General features: G+C 34.8%; 1 protein-coding gene across 4 annotated transcripts; it reads left to right on the top strand.

Moving 5' to 3' along the window:
* The first annotated feature begins 10,956 nt into the window (after positions 1-10,956).
* Positions 10,957-15,157, top strand: LOC131011644 (G-box-binding factor 4-like). Of its 4 annotated transcripts, none has more exons than XR_009097061.1 (4): positions 10,958-12,024; positions 12,109-12,180; positions 14,565-14,678; positions 14,841-14,876. XR_009097061.1 is itself a non-coding variant. In XM_057939415.1 (4 exons), exons 1-4 carry the CDS (start codon positions 11,308-11,310, stop codon positions 14,910-14,912), a joined length of 891 nt encoding a protein of 296 aa, XP_057795398.1. In that variant the 5' UTR covers positions 10,960-11,307; the 3' UTR covers positions 14,913-15,157. The 4 variants fall into 4 exon arrangements, 3 of the variants coding, with proteins under 3 accessions (XP_057795399.1, XP_057795401.1, XP_057795398.1); XM_057939415.1 differs by having other exon boundaries at positions 10,960-12,024; positions 14,649-14,678; positions 14,841-15,157; XM_057939416.1 differs by lacking the exons at positions 14,565-14,678; positions 14,841-14,876 and adding an exon at positions 13,872-14,472 and having other exon boundaries at positions 10,957-12,024.
* The last annotated feature ends 1,978 nt before the right edge of the window (positions 15,158-17,135 follow it).

The following is a 17,135-nucleotide window of genomic DNA, read 5'->3' as shown; positions in this document are numbered from 1 at the left end:
ATGCTTGCATGAATGGGGGATTGAGAGAGTGTTCACTATCACTGTAGATAATGCTTCTTCTAATGATACTGCAATTTCTTATTTGAAAGATCAAATGTGTCAATGGGGGACTAGCATTAGAAATTGTGAGCATATTCATATGAGATGCATTGCTCATGTAATAAATTTGGTGGTGCGGGATGGGCTGAAAGAGATTGGTAAATCTGTTGATAAGATTAGAACTGATGTGCGTTTTGTTAGACAATCACCTGCTAGGTTGAAGATGTTTAAGGAATGTTTTGAGCATGAAAAAATCTCAACCAAACATTTGTTGTGCTCGGATGTTTCTACTAGATGGAACTCGACATATTTAATGTTGGATGCTGCCCTTAAATTTGAGAAATCATTTTCTAGGTTTGATTTACAAGATCCAATGTCTAGAAATGATCTGGAAAGTGATGAAGGGGTTCCTGGTAAGACGGATTGGCAGAAAGCAAATAGAATGTTGAGCTTTTTGAAAGTGTTTTATGAGATAACTTGCAAAATTTCTGGATCTTTATATGTGACATCGAATATCTTTCTTCATGAGATTTATAAGATGCATTGTATGTTGGATGCTTGGACAAAAGATATAGATCTAGAATTGAGCAAGATGTCACTTAATATGAAAGCTAAATTTGATAAATACTGGGGAGATCCAAGGAAGATGAATAAAGTGATATTCATTGCTTTATTCTTGATCCTCGGTACAAATTAACATGGGTGCAATATGCTTTATGTGTTATGTATGGTGATGATTTGGGTATATCCTTGGCAAACGAGTTGGAAAATGAAATAGTTGCCATGTGTAGGGATGGCAATTTACCTGCGGGTAATGGATATCCGCGAAAACCCGAACCTATTAGGGTGGGTTTGGATACCATTTGATATCCACGGATAGTTTCGTGGTTGTAATTCACTATCCATTTAGTTCGTGTGTATGGGTTTGGATACTTACTATCCATACCCGCGAAACCCGTTTACCCGCAAAAAATATCCGCCAATTACCCGTTAATTATCCGTGAATTACCCGTCAAATATCCACAAAAAATTCCATAAAATATGGGCTTTGAATATATATTTTGAGATTATGGGCTAGCATATTATATCTTAAAATAGGCCCAAACAGAAACTGAACTAAGGCCCAAATTCTAATAGTCTAATTTAAATTTGAATTTTGTTGAGCAATTATAGAATTTTGTTGGATTTTATATTTTAGTTGATGAATTTGAATTTAAACATTGTTCTTTGTGGATTTCAACATATGGATTTGAACTATGTTATTTGTGTTGATTTTTTTTTTCTATTAAATTTGTTGTAAATTTATATTTAAATTTTGTTTCGTGAGTATCCGGCGGATAGTAGGTGGCGGGTATTTGGCGGATAGTGGGTATCCGCAAATAACGGGTGATGGATACTCGCTGGATGGCGGGTTCGTGGATACCCGACGGGTAGCTGTAGTGCCCCAAAATATTTTAACTACAAAAAAAAAAAAAAAAACTTCTCTTCTTTATTTCTTTTCAATAATTAAAATTTTAAGTCTTATAAGTCGCGCCTAGATATTGTATGAGCATGAGCATTTAATCACTTCAAGCATTTATTATTATTATTATTATTATTATTATTATTATTATTATTATTATTATTATTATTATTATTATTATTATTATTATTATTAAGGATTTCTCTTTTATATAAGATACCATCTATTTTTTTATTTTTAGTTTTTTATATATGGCCCAAGTATTATTCTTAAAGCCCAATTCTTATTTTGTTCATAAGCCCATTAATTGAGCCCCAAGTAATTCTCTGCAACTTTCCTATTTCTCTCTTCTTCACAGCTGCGTGAACGAAGGATCTTGAAATTCACTTTTCCTTTCAGACATAGGCCATTTATGGAAGACCGAAACTGATTGATTCATTATACCTTAATTAAACCTGGAAGCTTTTGTATAAATACCACCCTCTTTACCATCATTCTTCTCACACCAAAAGCAATCAAGCAGCGTAGAGGTCAGAAAATTTCTCTCTTTTCTTTATAGCTTTGAGAACAGAAGGTTGAACCGAGGCTCATGCCAGTGACCGACAACTTCTCTACTAAAATTGTGTTTATTGTTGTAATTTTTCAATCTGTGTTGGTGTTCTCATCTTCTTCCCTCTCTCTTCCCGAGTCTGTGCCTCCTTATTTTTACTCGTTTCTCGCCAAAAAAAAGGAGAAGAAAAGTGAGAGACAAACTTCTGTCATAACCCTTATATTCTCTTAAATATCTATGTGCTTGGTTATATCCATAATTGTTTTCTCTTTATTTTGCATTTTAGTTTCTGGGCCACACCTATGCAATAGCCGATTTTTATAGTAAAAGAATTCTTCTCCCTTATTAAGAATTGTCAGAAGCTTTCTTATCAATCATCACCACTATGTTTTCTCTCTCTATAAGTGTATGTATATATATTAAAAAGTGGGTGACGTGTGTTTGTAGCTACAAACTAGATTTGTTTCATTGGAAATTAAATTAGACATTACTATATGTTATGATAAATTTTTACATAGTGTATATATGTTCATATGTTTTAAGTAGTCAGCTGGAATGCCTTATTTGTTTATATATATATATATATATATATATATATATATATATTGTTCAAGAATTACACTTTTTAAATTATATTTAATAAGGTATATGCATTTGTAAGTATTTTTTTTAATTATGATTTTACAATTCATTTTAGGCGAGGCGCGCAAGACTTAATCTTTAATTACTTTACACGTGACAAAGAGAAGATTAAGGTGGGGTTATAACGTTGCATTTAACATTTATCCTTATTATACGTTTTACTCAATTTATATGTGTGAGAAGCAGGCAAAGCCTCCGGGCTATGAGACAGAAAGTTATAGCCTACGGGCTATATGAGACAGAAAGTTATAGCCTACGGGCTATATGAGACAGAAAGTTATAGCCTACGGGTTATATGAGAAATAAAGTTATAGCCTACGGGTTATATGAGAAAGAAAGTTATAGCCTACGGGCTATATGAGACAGAAAGTTATAACCTACGGGTTATATGAGAAAGAAAGTTATAGCCTACGGGCTATATGAGACAGAAAGTTATAGCCTACGGGTTATATGAGAAAGAAAGTTATAGCCTACGGGCTATATGAGACAGAAAGTTATATAGCCTTCGGGCTAAGAGACAGAAAATTATTGCTTTCGGGCAATATGAAAGAGCAGACAATGTTTTTGCACTTATATTTTGTTGTGATTCTTATAATATGGATAAATGCACCCCACTGAGTTTATTGTACTCACCCCAAAACAATATTATTTTCAGGAGATGGCTCGGGCGATGTGAGGCAGGGCGAATGATGGTCAAGATAAAAGAAGAAATAATATTTTATTTTCAATTAGAATAAAGACTCAGTTTATGATGTTTATTTACTTTTCTCAGTTGGTTTTGGGTTTTAGTTATTTAAATATTGAAATCTTATTGTTTTTAATCAAAGTACTCCTTTTTATTTAATAAGAAAATTGGGGCGTCACAGTAGCGGATATCCGCGGGTAGCGGGTTTGGATACCATTTGATATTTCGTGGTTAAAAACCACTATCCATTTAGTTCGTGGGTATGGGTATGGATAGTCACTATCTGTACCCGTCGTACCCGATTGTCATCCCTAGCCATGTGTAATGTCTACAAGCCACCAAATGTCTTGGAGAAAAATAGTGGCCAACAAGATCAAGATGTGTTGATGTCAACTAATCTGGACAATCAAGATCGGACTGCACAAGTGTTGAGTAGGATAGATGCTCAATACAAAAGCTTCCATAAGAAGGGTGGTAATGATTTGGATAAGTATCTTAAAGAAGATATTGAGGAAGATGTGGCTACCTTTGATATTTTAGGTTGGTGGAGATTGTATGCATCTAGGTATCCAGTTCTTTCGCAGGTTGCTCGTGATGTTTTAGCTGTACTCATCTCTACTGTAGCTTCGGAGTCTACATTTAGCACAAGTGGACGAGTACTTGATGCTTTTAGGAGTTCATTAGCTCCTAAAGTTGTCGAATATAGATTGGCTTCGAATATCCATGACTCCAATTAATGTTGAAGAACTTCTTGAAGATGTTGATAGATTTGAAGAAGGTATTAACATCTTTTGTGTGCATTAGTGCATTATATTTTTTAAAATTTGAATTTGTTTGGAACTTATATAACTTGTATTTTATTTTGTAGGTTTACGAACTTTAGCAAAAGAAACTTCAACGGACTGAATCATTTTTATGTCCTAGTTGAATTGAAGTTGTTGTCAATTCCATAGTAAGTGTTGTGTTCTTGTTCTATGTTAACTTATATAACTTGTATTTTATTTTGAAGTTGCTGTCAATTACATAGTAAGTTGCTGTCAAGTTGTAGGTTTTTTAAGTTTTGTTGTTGTTCTTGTTGTTGCTATTCAGATTTTGCTGCTGTTCTTGTTGCTGATGTTCAGATTTTGCTGCTATCTTGTTGTTGTTGTTCAGATTTTGCTGCTGTCTTGTTGCTGCTGTTCAGATTTTGCTGCTGTTTTTCCTGCTATTTTTTTGTTGCTGTTCAAATTTTGTTGTTCTGATTTTGCTGCTGTTCTTGTTGCTTCGAAATTGGAATAGCTCGTTGCTACAAGAATTTATTTATCCTAAATTGCTGTGAACAATTGAAGCACTTTTGTCTATTTCTATTGTTATTTGTTTAGTGATCATTAATAATTTCCTGAAGATTGGATTGTCTATGTTTATATGAAACTGATTCAGTTTATTTCTACTGATTTTTTTATTTATATCGGTTTTGCTGCGAAATTTATTTTATGTAAAGGGTTAATGGCCTGTAAAACCACGAACTTTGAGCGAATTCTGGTTTTAACCTCTAACAAAAGATTCTGTCTGTAAAACCACGAACTTTGAAATCTTTCTGATTTTGACTACGGGATAAATTTTTGGCCAAAAATACGGCAATTTATTAGCATCATATTAAAAGAATTTTACATAGATATTACTTAGAAGCTATTTATATTTTCTTCAATCCACTTGATTCCACCGAATGCCAAAATAATTTAGAAATAAATAGAGCTATTATAATTATAATAATAAGATGAAAGATAAGAAAAAAATTAGAGGAAATTGCCGAAATGATTCTTACTAATAATTTAAGCAATTATCCAAGGATTCCACCGAATAGTTGATGATTTCTTACTTGAATGCTTCCTCCGACTCTGGAGAGATTTCGGGCGAAATGACTAAAGGAAATAGATTTTGAGAATTAGGGCATTTAATTAGAATAGATTCTGTCACATCAGCTAGTTAATTTATTTATTTTTTAATATTTATTAGCCATATCAACTATTATAAGCCACATAAGATTAAAATGCCACATAAGTTGCCGAAAATTTATCCCATAGTCAAAATCAGAAAATTTTCAAAGTTCGTGGTTTTACAAACAGAATCTTTTGTTAGAGGTTAAATCCAGAATTCGCTCAAAGTTCATGGTTTTACAGGCCATTAACCCTTATGTAAATTGATTAGGAATAACAGATTAGTGGTTAGTTTTTGAAACATATATTTTGGATTGAATTTAAAAAAAAATCGGAAACCGTAAAAACCGAATTAACAAATTGGTTATTTCGGATTTTTCGATTTTCGGTTTTAACGGTAAATCGGTTTGGTTCGGTTGAAATTTAATATTTTTGGTTATTTCGGTTCAGTTTTTTTCCAAGCCAAAACCGACCGAAAAAACCCGAATACTCACTCCTAAATTGGACCCCCGATCTATCGGGATTCAACTTTGGGGAGGAGCCCTGAACCGGCGACGAGCCACCGGCGGCGGAGAGTGACTCGAAGGTGCCGAAGAAAGGCGGGCGGCGAGAGCGGCGAAGGGGAAAGGCGTCGCAAAGCTCGGAGCCTCCTCCCGAATGCAAGGAGTACATGGCGAAGTGAAGGAACCATATTTTGACATATGATTCACGTGTCCGTGATCCATTTCGGATATCAAACGAATACATATAAAAACCATGTGCCTATAGCAAGAGGATAGAATCTTACTTGCAAATCCGGCAATGATCGACTCCAGTGTTGATCTTCCAACTTGTTCCCACGGCAAGACTTGACGTTGGGTGGCAACGATCTTCAAGTCCTCTCCTTTTCCTAGGGAAACGCGCTGCCTCACTTTTTGTGTTCTCACAGATTTCTCTCCATTTTATCTCACGTAATGTCACAAGTAATTAGAATTAGGGTTGTACCTATTATTTATATTGGGTATTAAAACCCTAAATAATAAGCCCATCATCTAATTAAACTAAAACAAAGACCCAAAGGCTTAAGTGAGAAATAGATGGACGGACGCCCCATATGGAGTGAAGCCTTTATTGGGCCAAGCGGGGATCTACTAGCTTGAATAAAGTTTGGCCTCCCAGTGCTCGATTTTCCTATTAAGCCCAGAATAAAATCGAGACACAAGTATTAATTTATTCCACTAGAAAATTAATATTGAATTACCTCTTTATTCTTTAGGTGAGTCGGGGCTAGTATTAGACTTAATTAATCCCCGTGTTTAAGATATCCAATATCCATTAATTAATTAATTCCTCTGACGATTAATTAATTAATTAATTAGTCGTTTAATTATAAACGACATCTCGAGTGCTACCACTTAAACTTATTATCGTATCGGAACTAATTCCACCTGCAGGGTTTAATACGATAAACTTATTAAGTTCCTCGAGAGGATATTATCATCCTGTTATTAGCAGGACACGGATCCTTATTGCAATATAATCGCATGTCAAATAATAATTGCTATCACCCAAAGTATCGAGTATATTGAGCTTCAAGAGAACTCTCACCCATGATAAATCAAAGCAATAGTTAATCTATTATTCACACCGATTAATCCAACTAAGGTTAAGACTATTTAAGTCGCCGAGATCTTGATTCTTAATTAGTCAGAATATAAGAATTCATCTCACTGTGATCCTGTTCAATACACGAAGGTACTAGCATAAATAAATAGCCAAGACAAACTATTTATCCATTTATGCTACAATCTAAACCAACAACTCGTCCATAGTTGCCTCGATTGTGAACTCAATTTATATCTCAACTTTTTCCAATTATATGATCTTCTGTGATCTACAACACACCATATAATTTATAGTATGAGATAAATTGGACTATAATAGGATTATGCAATAACAATATTTCAGATAGAAGAATCACAGTGAACTAAGGAATCAATGTATACAAGCATAAAGTCTTGCTTTCAGTATACAACCCTTCACGAAGTCCAACACCAAGGTCGAACGAATGATGGAGCCTGTACGACACAAAGAATGCCCTCAAGAGGGAGATCTACAACGATCGGATCATCTTTATGAAGACCTCCGACATGACTCCAGAGCAACTACAATAGCACAAGGAACGGGTAGCGGCGATTCTAGCTTGGAAAGGGGTGGTGGAAACTAGATAGTTTTTTATTATGTAATTTTTAGGTTTTTTAAATTATTGAAATTTTAATTTGAAGTAATTATGTTATTTAAATTGATGCAATTAAAGTTCAATGAAAAATATAAAAATCAAAACTAAAGAGAATGAGTCATCTCACTATGTGCTACTTACTCATAAGTGGTCCCCCACTCTATTGAGTAAGGTGCTTACTCAATCACTGTGGATGCTCTTATTGGTTATAGTAATTTTCTTTTTTACACTTCTTATATTATGCTAATATTGTTTAAAAATTATATATGACCCCATAAGATTAAATTAGCTCGAAACTACTCAAAATTGAATTAGCATGAAAAATTTCCGAGATTAAATTGATCCATGAATATAATTATTTAAGATTAATTTTGTCACGAGGGAGGTCAAAACTCGTAAGGCAATATTAAACTTATGTGGCACTGTTCTAAACAATTAAGTATGGAGTCATGTCAAAGCAAATATTTTATTTTAAGACTAATCCTAGTATTTAATTTTATTTAGGGAAAAGGTGCAGATTGGCCCCCGAAGTAGTAGCCCATATAGCGTATAACCCCTCTTACTCACTGTGTGTGTAACTAAACCCCTGAACTCCGAGAAAAGGGTGCAAATTCCCCCCTCTGACTTAACGCCGTTAAGTGTCCATTAACGTTTGGGTTTAATTGCACCCTCTACTTCAGGGGTGGATCTGCACCTTAATTTTTTTTATTTTTATTTTTTATAATTTCAGCAGCCCACCTCCGGCATCAACTTAACCGCCCCAGTACTCATCGATTCTGACTTGCACCTTGTCAGCTCGCACACGCCCAATCTCTTGGTTGTCGACTGCCCACCGCTTACATGCAGCAACGCCACCAGTTTCTTCACCGGCCCGCACAACAACATCTCCTCCAACACCTTAACATTTTAGGCTTATCTTATGATATTAATTGTGTATATATTTATCTATATAATATATATTTAAATTTTATTTATTTATTTTTGAATAATTATTAAAACTCTCGATAATAATTATGATTTTATTTTTGGTTAATTTAATATTTGTAAATTTATTTTAAAAGAGAAAAAATAATGGATCCGGGTCAGGACTCGAGACCCTGTGAATTTAATGGATCTGGACATGAATCTCGTTTTTTTGACCTAATGGATTTGGACTGAATCCTGACCTAAGTAAAAAAAATACGGATATGGATTTGGACCAAGTAGGATTCGATCCAGGTCCACATCTGGAGTTGGTGATGTTGCTGCATGTCGGCGGTAAGCAGTCGACGATCAAGAGATTGAGCGCGTGCGAGCTGACAAAGTTTAAGTTGGAGCCGATGAGTACGGGGGGCGGTTAAGTTGATACCGGAGGTGGGTTTCTGAAATTAAAAAAAAAATAAAAAATTAAGGTGCAGATCCACCCCTGAAGTAGAGGGTGCAATTAAACCCAAATGTTAACGGACACTTAACGGCGTTAGGTCCGAGGGGGGAATTTGCACCATTTTCTTGAAGTTCAGGGGTTTAGTTGCACACACAGTGAGTAAAAGAAGTTATACGCTATAGGGACTACTACTTCGGGGTCAATTTGCACATTTTTCCCTTTTATTTAATCCATCCGACCGAACCCTACCTAAATGCACAATCTTTCAATAATTTTTAAGAAACTTTTTCTTCTGTCTTTATTGGCTCAAAAAAGAAACTTTTTCATTATCAGTAAAAAAAAAACTAGTACTATTTCTTTATTAAATTACGTCACCATAAGAAAGTGACAATTAAGGCAAAACCCCTTACCCCACTGCCGCAAATATTGAGAAAGGAAAAAGGAAAAGCTACTGAGGCGATATGCCAATTGCTAGAGGACATCTATTTTATTTATGTCAAGATGCATAATTATACAAAAATATTTGATTAAATCCACGAGCACTTGTCCTAGTAAATATATATTTGGGACCAACCAGCCAGATTTTTGGCCAGGTGGTCATATTTATTTCATTTTCCTATTCTTTTCGACCTTTTTGGGGGAATTTTTGTAGGGTATTGGCCTATTGGGTATGCACAATAATATGCATGCATGCTGGTAAACACTTGGTTTTATTTTAGCCATGCAATATAGTTACTTTTTTTGAAGGAAAATAATTTATTGTAGATCCAACATTACCGTATTGAGGATCCCATGTGGGTTTCAGGGACGGAGCCAGGAATTAATTTCGGGGGGGCTGAAACTGTACGGAGTTCGGGGGCGGTAGCCCCTGAGAAAATTTTTTTGGGCATTCTGTATATTTAAGGTATTTTTTTATTAAAATACGAGCATAATACTAATAATAACGAACAATATTTTCATAGATTATATAATTTCAATATATCACAAAACTTTTTTTGGACATTCCGTATATTTAAGACATTTTTTATTAAAAGGCAAGCATAATAATAATAATAACAAACAACATGTTCATAGATTATATATTTTCTATATATTATAAATTAGTTTCAATACATTATAATTTTTTTTAGCATTTCATACATATTAGGCATTTTTTATTAAAAGACAAGTATAATAGTAATAATAACAAACAATATTTCATAGATTATATAGTTTTAAATAACGGAATTATCCTTAAATTAAGTATATATATGAGAGAATATAATAACCAAATACTCTTTTATAAAACAAAATTATTTTATAATTGGTATAAACATATATCTATATATATTTAAAAAAAAAAACTCAAAATTTGGGAGGGGGCTCTAGCCCCCCCTGGCTCCGTCCCTGGTGGGTTTCAAATATTGTATAATTAGGTAGCTAATTCAAAACCAACATTGCATCTAATTATCTCCAACATGAGAGAAATTCAAAACCACATATTTATTCAAGTGCGTGTAGAAACCAATCCCAATTCCCAACCAACATTGCATCTAATTATCTCCACAAAACCAATTCTCAATTACAAAATAAATACTAATTTTTATTCAAAATACAATCTACGTGTACCACCCACATATATCCGCTGTAAGTACAAAACATATATTACTACTCCCTCCGTCCCATCGTTTTAGTCCCTTATTCCATTTTGAGATGTCCCAAAAAGATAGTCCGTTTTTTTAATTAATACTATATAAAAATATTATTTTTACTAAATTAATCTTATTTAATGCTTCACTTAAATGTGAAAAGGATGTGCGAAAATACTAAATAAGGGTATAAAAGATAAAAATATAAATATTAAATGCATTTTCTTAATATGTGTGAAAAGTGAGAGGGGACTAAAATGGTGGGACGGAGGGAGTACAATTTTACAATTCTCGACACACTTTTAACATTTTAATTAATTTGTAAAGTAAAAAAAGAATGAATATGAATATCGGGATTAGCTGATAATTTATTCACATAAAAGTCGCTTTTTTCATTTAGTAACTGGACCGACTTTTGCATCTACTTCACCACTATTTCCAGTCAAACCAGAACTCTCTTTCCCCTCCGGTATTGTTCCTGCGTTTTCGTCCGGTTCCAACAAGAATCGTGTAACTTAAAAAAGATTTCAGTTCACAGTTTAAAGAATTTCTGGCCAATTAGAAGCGAACACGTAAATATCCCAAACTGCAAGTCCAAGATTTCCAAAACCCTAGGTAGCTGTCGATCTTCTGCGCGCGCGCGCACACACTAACATCACGTAGACAAGTATGTGTAAATTTGTTGTGTGTATGCGCTGATACATACACATTTTGTGAGAGAGAGGGAAATTCGCATGCGAAAGGGAAATGATTGGGATGATCAAGCTCGACGTGCGTTGAATTGATTGGCGGTCTCATTGTTTAATGGCGTCGTCGAAGATCATGGCTTCTTCGACATCGCGCGATTCGGATCTCAAGCGCAAGCTCTCGGCGTGTACTTCCACCTCCTCGACTGCAGATTTTCTCAGGATTGATAGCGGCAGCAATGCTCGCGGTGATTTGGCCTCCGGTTCTGCGGTGCTGGGCGGATTTTTGAGTAATGCTTGTGTGGCAAGGAATTCGGCTCCGGATCAGGTTCATCGGGCGGCTGTTGAGGCGGAGAGTAGCTCGAGTACGCTGTTGAATGCAGAGATCACGCTTCTAGACGCGGCTGGGGCGGTTACTCCGATTAGCGATGGAGAGAGGGAGCCGCCGAGGATGGCTAGGAAAACGGTGGATGATGTGTGGAGGGAGATTGTGGCGGGGAAGAAAAGTGAGAAGCAGCCGAAGGAGGAGATGATGACTCTGGAGGATTTTTTGGCCAAGGCTGGCGCGGAGGAGGAGGACGAGGAGGTGGAGGCGACGAGGACAAGTGTGGAGGTGAAGGAGGAGGGTTTAAGTGGGAGGTTTTACAGTTTCGAGAGTGGCTCTGGTGCGATTGGAGCGGCACTGAGTGGGGGGTTGGATGTTGGGGGTTTGAGTGGAGGGAGAGGGAGGAGAAGTTTGAGTTTGTTGGAACCCATGGATAAGGCTGCGCAGCAAAGACAGAGAAGGATGATTAAGAACAGGGAGTCTGCAGCGAGGTCTAGAGAGCGTAAGCAGGTGGGAATTATGTGTTTTCTGGATAGTTTCTAGTGGATGAGCCTTTGCCTTCTCTTTGATGATGTGTGTTTATGATTTTATTAGGCGTATCAGGTGGAACTGGAGTCAATGGCGGTGAGACTGGAGGAAGAAAATGAGCAGCTATTAAAAGAGAAGGTAATTTCTTTTTGCATGTGTTGGTTATGGAATTTTTGTTTTCCTGTTTTATGCAAATATCTTGGATTGGTTTTAGCGCCATCTATTGCCTGTGTTTGAGATCAATTAAGAGCGAGAGAGTTCTAGTATAGTTCTTTTACTTAAATCAGAGCTCGATCAAAGTCAGCAATGTTTTCATATTTTTGGCTTGGTTATTCTCATGTTTTTTTACATAATAATAGCAGTTTTTTAGTAAGGATAATTAATTTGGATTTTATGGACTTAGCATTTCCTGATGTTGTTTTTGTATCTGTAACTATCGAATCATCATGATGGCCCCATTGTCATTAATTGCTTGGTATTTCCTTTTTTCACTTCGACAATGCTGCAGCAGAACTTTTTGAGCTGCAAACCAGTATGGTTATTCCATGTGTGGCCCCTGATCTTTTAGCCCGACCATTGTAGTATTTATCAGGCAATGGATATATAACATGCTCTTAGTAAGTAAGGTTATTGGTGAGTGCATGGAGTCATCCCTGTGATTAATTCTTCCACTGCGGTGTTTTACGCATCATCTGTTACAATTTTGTACGCGTGACTCTGTCAAATTAAATATTTATGCTGCTTAGCAGTGTCCAAATATTATTACTTGGCATGATTCTGTCAGAAACAAATAGTTATCATAGCAGTGTAAGAAAATAATTTGTTATCTGTTATTCTTTTGTGAAAAAGGGTGTATGATAGGTACTAGGTAGAGAGAGCTAAAGAAGGTGTGCTGAGTATCTTGTTCCTTTAATTTGGCTAGGATGGATTTTTGGCGAACATAGATGAGTTTTCCTTTCTTTACTTAGAATGGGTTATTTCCTTATGGAATTGAAGTTGGGAAAGACACCCAGGCTGTTGTGGCTGTCAATCCCATTTAGGCATGTCCCTCAAGAACAAAGCCTGCCTATCTTGCTAGTGCAAATCAAAGTCTTACCTGGCAAAGAAAGATCTTGTCAAAGATGTATTTTAACATACTAACTCATTCCGGCAAGGATTAGTTCAGTTTATGTCCATTTTAGTAATTGTAGTCTACTTTTCTTGTTAAAGATGTATTTAAATTTTTCTTTTTTCCTTAATATGCCCTTACTTAATTCATCTTCAAAATTAACAATCTTTTAATCTGGATGAGTAAATAAGGGTATAATATATTAGGAAATTGTATGTTCTTTCACTTTTCTAATTATGTTAAACGCATTTCCTTTATTTGTGTGAATGGGGAATAGGGGGAGTACTACATAAAATAAAAGAATGCTAATTAAAATTTGCATAGTATGTGTGTGCTATTCTCTAGTTAGCAATATTGATGTTGTGCATTTGCATGTCCAATTCTTCAGTAAAATGTATATCCAACTCTCTCTCTCTCAACTGATCTTCTGAATATAAATGTACTTTAGGGAATTGGTAATGACTGTAGCGTTGTTTACAAATCCAGACTAGACTTGACACTTCTACTAGTTTAACTGAACTGGACCGTGGTTCGTTAACCGGGTCAGTAGCGCCAAATAACCGTTCTGCAGTGCAATCAGGAAAAATCAGTTTGAATTGCTCAAAACTGGAAGATCAGTTCTTGTAATTTTTGGAAAGAAAAAAAAAACATTGTTCTTGTAGAGAAATTTAATGCCTATGCTTCTCTTACTGGTTTCTCTGATTTTCTTCTCGAATTGAAGTTTCCGATCCAAGCCTTGAATTTCAAGTTAAATTGGAGATTCCTATAGCCACAAATTTATCAACAATGGTAATTCTTGATTCATACATTTTCTTTTAATTTGGAAACTAATTTGTGGTAGGAGAAGAATAGGATTTTTTGTTCTTAGAAACATATCTTCGCTCTTTATATTTTTGATTGGTTTGAGAATGCCATGATAATTTTGGGAGGAAGTGGAAATTTGTTTAAAGAAGAGTGGTGGAAAAAGTGCATTATTTTATAAGAGGCAGAATGACGTTATGGTGATGAAATCTAGGCTTTTTATCTAAATGAGGAAAAGAACTTGACTTGAGCCATTTTAGATTTATGCAAATCACTATGAGCATCTGAGTGGTTATTGGAAATCCAAATTGTCTGAATACTAATTTTATCGAATAAACGCCGCAAATTTCTCTGTCTTGTATCCAAATCTTGTTTTTTCTGTGTGAAAGTGTTTTTCCGAGTGCTTATGATCAGGCTTCGAGCTGTTACTCTAGGTTTACTTTGATATTGGTGTAGTCTATGCTTCACCAATTCGTAGTTTTCTGTCCCTGATTGATGGGAATCTACTTTTGAAAAAGCTATTATTGTTCTATATGTATTCTGTCTATCAGCATATCTTGATCTACTGTGATGCAGCCACACGGTCTAAGAAATTGATGTATGCCATTTGTAGTTGTTTGGTCTGGAGATTGTCCATCTTATATTTTTACGACTTTCCTAGTCTCACAAATAGAATTCATGCCATTTCGAATTACAGGCAGAGTGGACGAAGAAGAGGCTTAAGCAGGTATGCACTTTCATCTATATATGAGCGATCACTTTTACATTTTCAGCATTAAAAAATATAAGTTTGATCTCCCATAATGCGTTGAGATTTTGTTACTCTCTGTATCTAAGTTTGTAGAAAAAGCTCAAGAGATGACCTCTGAAAAGTGGTATGTTTTTGCAGCTTATGGAGAATGTAATTCCTGTAGTGGAGAAGCGAAAGCCACGACGGCTGCAGAAAGTTCGGTCGATCTAACTGGAAAGCGTTGTTGTGACGATGCTGTGAAATGGTAAATGTAGAGAGTTAGAAATACCAAACAAATATCCTCTTAAGATTTATCCTAACACTGAGTTCCAGGTAAAACTAAAATAGATAGCTACTACCTGTACCTCTTCTCTTCTGGTTATATTAATTGTACCATGTAAATTATCTATGAGGGCAAATAAGAAATATTACACCATCACCCAAAACAAAACAAAACTCATGTTACCTTTGTTTCATATCACTATTGTCACTTGCTTCTAATTATGCATTTTCAGACCGACCTCTTTCCTGAAAAGGAATATATACGATTAAGCCTAACTCTTGTCAACTCTTCTACTTCGAACAAAGCACACGACAAGACGAGATATTTTCATTGTGCTTGAAAAAAAGATGAAGATAATAATATAAGAGCAATTAGTAAAAGGGGTATCTTTTGTTTGTGACAGTGGACTTTAAGACATAATTTTACTTACTCGTGTTGTGAATTGAAGAAAAAGTTTATTATTGTGAAATTTTATTTCTTTATAATAATTATTTTATCTCGTATTTTGCATATTTAATTTTGAGTGAAAATTTAAAATGCACACATCAAGTCCATATGAAAAATACCTATTTTTATAAACATATTCAAATAGACTAAAGGAAGTGTATTCAATTAAGAATTTAAAAATTTTTTACAGACGTTTTATCATATGTAGATTCGGCTAATTCCATAAATTATTTTAATTCTATGTAGAGTATAGCAGATTCTATCGGATTGATTTATCTCTATTTTCATAGACTTTATAGTCTATAGATTGTTATAATAAAAATTATCTATGAAAAACATATGATATAAAAATTGAAATAAGAAGACCTTACGCAATAACATGTATATGCAACATGTTTGTAAATAAAAATAGTTATTCATACTCTCTAATTCATACTCCCTTCGTCCGCCAAAAGATGACCACTTTGGCTGGGCACGAGATTTAATAAAATTGGTGATGATTTTGATGTAGTGGAGAAAGGGTCCCACCACTTTATGAGATGTGTGGTTGAGATTGAATTTGTGGTGATTTTTTTGTAAATAAATATTGTTTGTAATGATAAAAGATTTAAGTGGGTGGTGGGACCATTTCTATAAAAGGAAAGTGATATACTCTTTACGCACGCCCGATATAGTAAAAGTGGTACACTTTTGGCGGACAGAGTGAATATTACATTTTCTAAAACAACAATGAAAAATGCAAAACACAATGAATACTAAAATTATGAATGTAATTAAAAAAATACATTAAAATATTACATTTTTTATTTGGTGTTAAGCAAGTTTTTTTTTTTTTTTTGATCGGGCAAAGTCATGTTAGATGTTAGTAATTAGTTCCTCATCCACTTCAAGAACCACCTTATCTCTCCATTCACCAAGATCCACCTTATATCTCCAATCTCCAATTCGCTCCCAAGAGGGATCGAACCCGGGTCACTTCACTTAAGTGAGAACCCGGTGGCCAGTAGGCTAAGCAAGTTAAAAGCCTTGATACGAATATCTTCATCCAAATTTAAGATCTCCTTAATAGCATCCCAAATTTGGAATCTCCTTAATACTCAATATACTAAAAAATGCCACGTAACAATTTCAATGTATCAACTATCAAAAGCATATACCAAATTCTAAGTATAAACACGTGAAAATTGATCTTCTTAGCCAAAGTGAAATAGTTTATGACTTATATAGCCAACTATATAAAAGCATGATTTTGGGGGGTCAAAAGCCGTTGAAAAGACAAAATAACTTGACTAATTAATGAATAAAAATAAAAGAAAAATGAAATTGAAACAAAACCCAACAACAACAGCCTGTTCTTTCTCTATCTCTTCAAATTGACTCTCTCTCTTACTTCGAATGACTGCTTCTTCCTCATAAATGAAGCTATCTTCCTCAGCCAACACATGAAGGTTTCGTCGCAGGTTAAGGATTCACCGTACAAGTAATTAATGTGATAGTAAATGCAAAAGTAAGGTAGGTTGGTGAAGAAATGCATGAATATTGGGGTGTTTGTTCATTCTTCATCTTATTTTTTTTCTATCGACGAAAACCCACGAAAACTCTGAAAAAAATTAGCGATTTTTTATATGAAAAAGCTTTGATCGGACGAAATTCTTTGGGCATTCTGATTGTATTTAGGTATGTATGATAAATTCATAGCAAATGTATCAATTATATGTTTTATT

This window comes from Salvia miltiorrhiza, chromosome 2 (genome assembly GCF_028751815.1).
Source record: "Salvia miltiorrhiza cultivar Shanhuang (shh) chromosome 2, IMPLAD_Smil_shh, whole genome shotgun sequence".
Lineage (NCBI taxonomy): Eukaryota > Viridiplantae > Streptophyta > Magnoliopsida > Lamiales > Lamiaceae > Salvia > Salvia miltiorrhiza.
This window is presented reverse-complemented; position numbering and strand designations above follow the sequence as displayed.